The sequence below is a fragment of the Monodon monoceros genome, unplaced genomic scaffold (genome assembly GCF_005190385.1).
Source record: "Monodon monoceros isolate NGI ecotype Baffin Bay Population unplaced genomic scaffold, NGI_Narwhal_1 Super_Scaffold_9, whole genome shotgun sequence".
Taxonomy (NCBI): Eukaryota; Metazoa; Chordata; class Mammalia; order Artiodactyla; family Monodontidae; genus Monodon; species Monodon monoceros.
The window spans coordinates 49203428-49212145 of NW_021703786.1; the positions used below are offsets into that span (position 1 = coordinate 49203428).

Genomic DNA, 8718 nt, shown 5'->3' on the forward strand with positions numbered 1-8718 from the left:
AGGCCCTGCCTCCGTTCCCACTCGGTCCCGCCTCCTCTTCACCAGATCCCGCTCCAGCCGTCCAGGGTTCCTCCCACCGCCAGAGGGCGTCGGCGCTGAAGAGAGCCTTCTAGCCGCAGCAGGCGACGCTCTAGGTAGCGGCTGCTCTGTGGCCTGTGGCAGTGGCGCTCTAGCCCGCGGTGTGCGGGGCGAGCTCTCAGTGGTGCGGCCGGCGGGCGGCGATGGCGGCCGTACGGGGCCTGCGAGTGTCGGTGAAGGCGGAGGTCCCGGCGGGGCCGGCCTTGGGGCCCCCGTCGCCTGAAGCTGAGTCAGGTTTGGACCGCGGCGAGCCGGAGCCCATGGAGGTGGAGGAGGGCGAGCTGGAGGTCGTGCCGGTTCGGCGCTCGCTAAAGGAACTGATCCCGGTACGGGCGGGGGGCGGGGGCGAGGGCGAGGAGGAGGTCGCTGAGCGAGTGTCCCGCGCCGGTGGGGGCCGGAAGGGGAGGTGGCCGGGGCTGGGGGAAGTCTGGGGAAGGGATGAGGGGGGCGAGCGCCCGGGGGGCGGGGGCGCCAGGCTTGAGCAGAGACGGGCAGCGAGAGAAAGGACGCTGGGGCGCCCGGAAATGGGTGTTGAGGGGGCTGGAGGAGGTGGGGAAGAGCTGGGGGGTAGTTGAGGACACCCCCTTCGCTGCCCCTCGGAGTCAGTCTGTGCAAGAGTGTGAATGAGGAGGGGTTGGGCTTATCTGGGGGCTTGAGATAAAGGGCGAGCCCCGGGCGGGAACAGAACCAGGAGCGGCCCAGAAAGAACTGTCGAGTGGCGCGGGCATCCCGGTCTCTTTGTGGGTCCTACTCCGGTGGAGCTGGTGTCTGTTAAACATAGCACTCGCGGTTTCCCTTGGGAGAGCTGGGCTTGTCAGCTGCAGAAACTCTGTGTTTCTGTTGTGACTTGAGGGTCATCTTGTCCCCGCGCGGCTCCGCTGTTACACCGTGGCTCCAGCATCTCACCCTTAATGAAAACAAAACATCAGTGAACCAGCAGTGGTCCTTGGTCCCTCTTTTATCACAATGGGGATGCTGAGAGGTGTTTTTGCTTTTGGTTTGGTGGTCTTGTGTCCGGTTCTTAGGGCTGGTCTCAGGCCTGCATGGCTTCTCTCATGTACTTAATTTCTCACCTAACATGGACTACTTTTTAGCACATGTCTGCTAGTCTTGCTTTTAAATTAAGATTATGGAAAAAGATTTTTTAAAAAAAAGGTAAGAGCACTAAAGACAGTAAATTATAGTGACTCTGGCAACAACAACTAACATAGTGGCATTTTACCATTTACTACATTATATCATTTAAAATATCACTGAGGTTGTGAAGTAGGTGTTATCATCCCTTCATTCCTTCAGTTCAACATGTACTTATTGCGTCCCCCACTTAGTGCCAGCCACAGTCCTAGGCACTTGACCAAGATCAAGACCAGACTGTGTCCTGGAGTTTATGTTCCAGTTGGGGGGACACAAGTAAACTAATAATTTACGTTAGTGGTGAGTGCTGTGGAGAGAATAAAGCATGTTAATGGGATGGAAGTGTGCAGAGGGCAGGGAGGGTGTGCAGAGCAGGAAGCAGAATGGCATAGGATGGTCAGCAAAGTCCTCTGAGATGGTGAAATTTAAGCTGAACCCTAGGTGACAAAAAGGAGCCGTCCATGTGAAGATTTGGAAGAGAGCGTTCCCAGCAGGGGCAACAGTAAGTGCAGAGGCTCTGAGATGGGCACAAGATTGTTTTGTTGGAGAAAGGTAAAGTTCTGTAGCACAAGTGGGAGAGCAGTTAAAAGGGGTCAGAAAGGTAGGCGGATACCACAGAGGAAACCTAGGCCCAGAGAGGCCAAAGGAATTGTACAGCGTCATGTAATCAGTGAACGTCAGAGCTGTGATTTGAGTCCCCAGGCTTCCAAATCCCATCCTATTTTCATTGCACTGTGCTGTGTTTTCCCCAGAAGGTCGAGGTGAGTCCTGACTTTCTGCATTTTGGTGAAGACTTGTGCTCCATCTGGTGGCCTGGCACAATGAATTTGTCCAGTCTGGGTTGGGGAGATAAGTGACCGTGCCTCACCTTGGATATTTTTCATGAACGCCTTTAGATTTTCATTTACACGGATACCTTCAGTAGATGGAATTACTTTAGGTTGTGGATAGGCCTAGAAAAGCCTTCCTGGTATAGTAGTTGATGGCTACATGGAGCCACTGGGACAGGCTTCCCCATAATATGAGGTTGTCGGGGCGGGGGAAGGATTGCTGAAAAGAACGACCCTCCAGAAGGAATGGGTTGTCAGGCTGTTGTTTATCATGTGCTTGTCGTCGGTTGCTCGTTAGCAATTCTCACCCATCCCCTTCTTGTTAGGACACAAGCAGAAGATATGAAAACAAGGCTGGCAGCTTCATCACTGGAATCGATGTCACCTCCAAGGTAAGACAGACCATGATTAATTTATTCATTTTGAGAAGCAGGTGAACTTAATGAACGAATCTCTAGGAGAACAGCAATTACTCTTTACCTCCTTTTTTCTTTTGTTGTTGGATTGAAACTTTTTTTTAGGTTTAAATTTTGTGTTATACCGTGATGGCTTCATGCACCCTGAGAACATTCAGAGAGCGTTTGTGTGTTGTTGAATCCATGAGAAGATGTAATCACTGTACCCGGATGCCTGTAATTAACCACGTCCAAGAAAAAGTTCTGCGCTGGAGTGCTTTTTTTATGCTGTCCATTCTTTAAAAATGTGTAAACTGTTTCCACTTTATTTATTTATTTATTTATTTTTGTTTCCACTTTAAATGAAGCAAAACGTGAAAGTGCCTTGCACATAGTAAGCCCTTAGTAAACGTCTTTATTCCTCACTGGTTGAGGCCAAGAAAAATACGATTTCCTGAATGTGTGTGTGTGGCTAAACTTTGAAGGCCAAGTGGACTGAATTATTCCCAGTACCTGGGAGTATTGCCTTTTATCTAGTGATTGCTGTTACTAGATTACCAGCTTCACTGTAACTCTTCACAGAACGAAACATATTATTTTCTTTACAATAAACAGTTGATACTTATTTGTTGCTTTAATTGCTGATGATATTCAGCTTAAACATTGTTTCTGATTTTAATGTGTGCAGTTAAGTTTCGAAGAGAGTTTAAGTTACAATTCTGAATAAATAATACTGTGTTACTATATTGGATGTGTGAAAGCAAAAATAAAAATAAGTATGTCATGCTAACTTTTTTGTGTTTTATCTGGGTCTCAATCTCTGATTGCTTAAAGGCCAAAAGAAGGAACTGATCATCTTTTTTGACAAGAAAATAGAATAAAGTGAAGATGTTTCCTTTTTGTAATTGAAAAAGAAGTATACAGGACTCTTCTTAAGCCCACACCGTTTACCATTATATGAAACAAATATGTGGGGGAAAGGGTGGTAGCCAAGAATTGGTACTTCAGTCTTACTAAAGGAAGGTAGATTAGTTGTTTCCACTGGGAAAACTTAAGTGAAGAAAATTAGCATAACTATTGGGAAATAACAGAATTGTTGCTGCTTTACCAATCCCCACAAGCTTTCTATAGTCAGACCTTCAATTAGTGTGGCAAAGTCAATATACAATTAGTGAAGCTTCCTAAAAGCTATCAGAAACCCACAGTTGGACCTGGATTTATTTTACCTCTTGGGAAAAAAATTTAGGAAACTGATTGTTTTGTTTTTTAGAGAGCATCAATGCTTCTTGTCACTTATAGATGAAAACTGGCAATTCCGTGGGCACAAGTTTAGAATAGAGGAGAGAGTTTCTTTGCTTCAATGTTATTTTCAAATGCAGAAAAAGCTTTAGGGAGTGGACTGCTCAGGCAGACGTAATGTGATAGGTGTGATTACCATGCACACAGACCTTGTGAAATGGGGGTGGTGGGGGGGCTTCTAGAAATAGCACTGAGATCAGAAGATCTGCCCCTTATTAGCTGAAGTGCCTCCAGCAAACCTTTTAACTTTCTTTGTGCCTCAGTTTCTGCACCTGAAAGATTGGAATGTTAAGATTGTTTAGTTACAATTTGTTTACATGATTTCTAATAATAAATGTCAAACCATTATTCATTACTCACTGAATCAACAAATATTCATTGAATTCCTACTGTGTCCCAGATACAGCGATAGGCAATGAATCGTTGTAGAGATTATTACAAATTATAGCACTATTAGTGTATACCCTCCCAGTCATTGACTGTGAATATCTAGTTCTTTGCAAAAATTATTAAAGGCACAATGTTGCTTATTTCTTCTAAGTTACTTGTCACTGATGCATCATTTTGTGTTTGTGATTTAACTTTCCTCTTCCATGTTTCACTTCTTTGGCTTTTTCTATACCTTCTAGGAAGCAATTGAAAAGAAAGAACAGCGAGCTAAGCGCTTCCATTTTCGCTCAGAAGTAAATCTTGCCCAAAGAAATGTAGCCTTGGACCGAGACATGATGAAGAAAGGTACAGGGTGTTCGGGGGGAATTTTTCCACATTCTCCCAGAGAATGACTTTTCCCTGCCAGGGCCTCATGCTTCTGGCCTTGCCTTGCATGTCCAGCCCTCATCCAGATACTGCCAAAGGAAGGAACTGGTGAATTCCCCATTTCTGAGGTGACCTGTTAAAGTTGAGCTGCATTAGCTGTCTCTCAGATGTCAGAGCTGGGAAGAAGGAGATTGTCTTCTCTGAGAAGCCCCAGAGAACGTCACCTAGTTGGAGGCAGAGCTGAGATTAGAACTGTGCTTCTGTGGACTCATTTTCTGCTTTTAACATAGAAGTGTTAACTTTTCTTTGCCTTTAAATATAGTGGGAGTGTATCACAGTGAGACTGTCTTTTAGGGGAGTCAGATTGGTCGGGGGGATACCATTAATACTTCGGTTGATATAGGGTTGTGATCTTATTTTATTTTTGTGTTTTGTTAGGGTAAGTATCATGCTTCCTGAAATTCACCCTGAATTATCATATCTAGTAATCTACCCCAATTTTCGAAAGCAATTTATAGAGGGGAAAATTATTATTACCCTTTTAGTGAGTTCACAGTCATGTTTATTATTCCATAAATGCAAATGACCGCCCTCTGTTGTATTTGCAAATTTGGGATTTGTGAAGGGCTTAATAGGCAGCCTTCTGAATGTATGTTAAAGGTCTGTGCTCTGCTGTGTGAGTTTCTCTAGGCTTGCTTGTTTGATAAAAACATGTTGAATGAATGAAAGAATAGCGACTATTGGGAACTTGCTCTCTTACCAGGCACTGTGTTAATTAGCGGGTTACATATTTGTTTCGTACTCATTTCTCACAACAACCCCATGAGGAATGTATTTTTATCCCTATTTTACAAAGGAAACAGGCCCAAAGAAGTTAAATAAATGCCCAGGTTTACACAGCTAGTAAAAGTAGAGTCAGGGTTAGAACCTGATAAACCAGATAAACCCAGGTTTATCTGACTCTAAAGCCTTGCTCTTAACTACTTTGCTCTGTTGCCTTACAATATGTGATATGACACCAGAGACCCAAACCTCATTCCGTGCCAGTGGACAGAGTAGCTCGGATGCAGAGCTCAACTCTGGATGCTGCTTTACTCCTTTTTTCTGCATAATGAGTTCAGTTTGGAAATACGACCTTGCTTCCCTTGCAGACCAGGCATCCAGGCATCTGCTTGAGTGGATTTTTTTGTTTCAGAAAAAGTCCTGTGAAGGCATAGGCATTCATGTGCCTGCACGGTCTAGACCCAGGCAGGTGTCGGAGGCCTTTCTTACAGCTCCACCTTGAAAGCCCCCCTGTTTCCTTCTAGTCCCGTGAGCAGTCCTTGTGACATCTTGCTTCTGACCTTGCTCATGCCTGTCACTCTGTTGATTTGCCCCTCCTTGTCCCATGCTTTTTCGTTTCAGATGTCACTGCCTCTGTGAAGCATCCCTAATTACCCACTTCAGCCTCTCTTCCCACCTGTGTTGGGGCTCTTTAGAGTGCTGAGCCCTCCTGGGATCTAGTCTCAGTTCCTTAGTGAATGCGGGCGAGTTAGTGAACCTTTTTAGGTCTCACTTTCCTTGTTGTAAAATGGGAATAGGATACCTTCCTGAAAATGATCACTTTCGGGGTTAAATTTTAATTTAAAAAAAATGTTTTTTTGAAAAGTAATCCCGATCTCATGGTTTTAAAGATTTTCTTAAAAACAATAGATCTGCCTGGAATGTCAGTTGCTCATTACAACCTGTTTTTTGATCCAGGAAGCAGCATGGTTTTGGAGTGTGTTCTTGAACTCCAGAGAACCCTGCTGCCTTTCCCAGATCAATTTAAATTAGAGTGGGGGAATGGGTTTGGATAGATCTCAGAGATAGTTATTATTTTTATATCTCCTCAGGTAATTCTAATGTGCAGTCAGGATTGAGAACCACTGGTGTTGTGGTTAAGAGCGTGGGTTCTGAAGTCTGACTGCCTGTATTCAAACCCTGACTTGTCACTTTCTAGCTCTTTGACCTTAGGTAAGTTGTTTAGCCTCTAAGAACCTCAGTTTCCTCATCTGGAAAGGCAGGTTAACGTTCTTATAGGGTGGTTGGGAGGCTCTGACAAAATGTTATGATTCTTAGAGTGGTGTCTGGCATATAGTAAATGTTAGTTATTATTATTATCTGGCATTCTCCATCTTCCAAACAGTCATCTAAGTGGTCCAGCCTCTTGGGAGAATGGGGACATTGGAATAAGCATCTTGATTCCTGCAGCCACAGTAGGTGTCAAGTTATTTCTTCTTATTAATATCAACAGTAATAAAATACACCGTTTGATAAATGCTTACTATGTGCCAATCACTCTGCTATGTGGTTAGCTTATCTTCCAACAACCCTGTTGCAGGGAACGTATTTATCATTTCTGTTTTACTGGTGAGGAAAGTAAGGTGCTGAGAGGTTGAGAAACTTGCTCAAGGTCCCACAGGTAGTAAGTAGCAAGGCTGGGATTCGAAGGCTGGTCTGACTGAAGCCTGTGTTCCTAATCTCTCTGCCAGCTTCAGGGATGTGGTTTGGGATGCGCTGCACTAGACCAGTCCTCATCAAGAGTAACTCGCTACTTTTGAGTGACAGTGTCAAGCAGCTTCTCTTTATCTCCAAGATCAAAGCTCTCATGGTTGGAAAGGACCTTAGAGGTCATCTGGATCCCACCTCCTGCCCAGTGCTGCAGGCCTTTGGGCAAAGTTCCCCGTGGTCCTTTGGCCTCTGCCTGAACATTTCCTAGTGGTGGCATGAGAACTATTTATGAAGCAGTCAGTCTTTTTGTTTTAATTAAGGCATGCATACTGTTTATTTATTTATCTTTCTTTCTTTCTTTTTTTTTTTTTTTTTTTGGCCGCACCCTGTGGCATGTGAGATTTTAGTTCCCCAACCAGGGATCGGATCTGTGCCCTCTGCAATGGAAGCGCATAGTCTTAATCACTGGACCTCCAGGGAAGTCCCCACGGTCTTGTTTTTGGATACTTCTTCATGTTGAACAAAAATTGCTTTCTAGTAATTTCTGTCTCTTAGTTACTGTGTAACTCTTAGAACAACATTAAGTCCTTTCCTCATTCACACAGTAACTCTTCAGGTGAAGGAATGGACAGCCCATTCCCTAAACTTTCTTATGCAGCATGACTTTCTGGTCTCCCTCCTATAGACCCTTCCCAGTTTCTAAATGTCCTTCATCAGATGAGGTGCAGATTCCAGATTTGGTTGGATTCGTGCAATGCATGGCAGGACTCTGACCACGGTTTCTGTCCCAGCCATTTCATAGTAGTCATCTTCTAGTCAACCAAAGCACCAGTTCTTTCCCTCAGGAATTGCACCTATCAAAACAGTCTTTCTCATCTTGTACTTGAGACATTTTAAAAAGTTGCCTTTTTATTTATCCCTATTAAATTATATCTTGATTTCAAGACTCCATTTCAGCTTACGGAGTTAATTTTCATCTTGACTCTGCCTTTCAGCATTTTAGCTGCACTCCTCACTTTGTTATGCATGGCTTCTGCATCTTTTTCCAGTTGTTGGTAAATGTCAAACAGGATAATCCCGTATCATGCCATGACACACAGATCCGTGAATTATAGTCTTATTCTATTATCAGGCCCACCTATCATTTTATTGTCGTGGGGAACTAGATTACATGCCTTAATAAACTTGAGATAGAACATGTCTGTGGTATTCTTTGAATTTCTTGGCCTGCTAATCCAATCAAAAAAGAAATGAGGTTAGCTGGCTTGCTTCTTAGTGAACTCATGTCGTTTCCTATGGGAAAGACTTAGTTTCTTAAGGGATCAGAGATTCTGTCCGATAAGCTATTTTTTAAAAATTTCAGAGAATGACAATCTTTTGCATCGTTTGGGAATTTCTCTTTTCCTCTTTTCTGAAAATCAGTACAGAATTAGTCCTTCTCAAGGCTTTAAGGTACCTCGTTCCTTCCCTGCAACTTTTTAGAGATTACTGCCTAATTCTGAAATCACTGCTTTGTGTTTTGGTTAGTACAGTGGGGCGTAATTCTAGATTAGAAGACTTAAATCTATTAAAACTATTTCTAAAGCCCTTCTTGTCACCTATCTTGGGTTTTAGTTCTTACTTAATGATAGCTATTCTACTGCCCTTTAGCAGTACAGCAAAATAGATCAGCAGTTCTGCCCTTTTCCCCAAAGCAACGTTGCTCCAAACACCTGGGGAAAAAAAAACCCACCATTGCCCCCACCCCCACACCA

General features: G+C 43.9%; 1 protein-coding gene across 2 annotated transcripts in view; it reads left to right on the forward strand.

The window, feature by feature from the left end:
• Window positions 1-221: 221 nt before the first annotated feature.
• NCBP3 (nuclear cap binding subunit 3) overlaps window positions 222-8718 on the forward strand; it is a 29448-nt gene continuing 20951 nt past the window's right edge. For both annotated transcript variants that reach the window (XM_029213353.1, XM_029213355.1), the window contains exons 1-3: window positions 222-404; window positions 2369-2434; window positions 4366-4471. In XM_029213353.1, the coding sequence (XP_029069186.1) occupies window positions 222-404; window positions 2369-2434; window positions 4366-4471 (355 nt within the window). The remainder of the gene's footprint in view (window positions 405-2368; window positions 2435-4365; window positions 4472-8718) is intronic.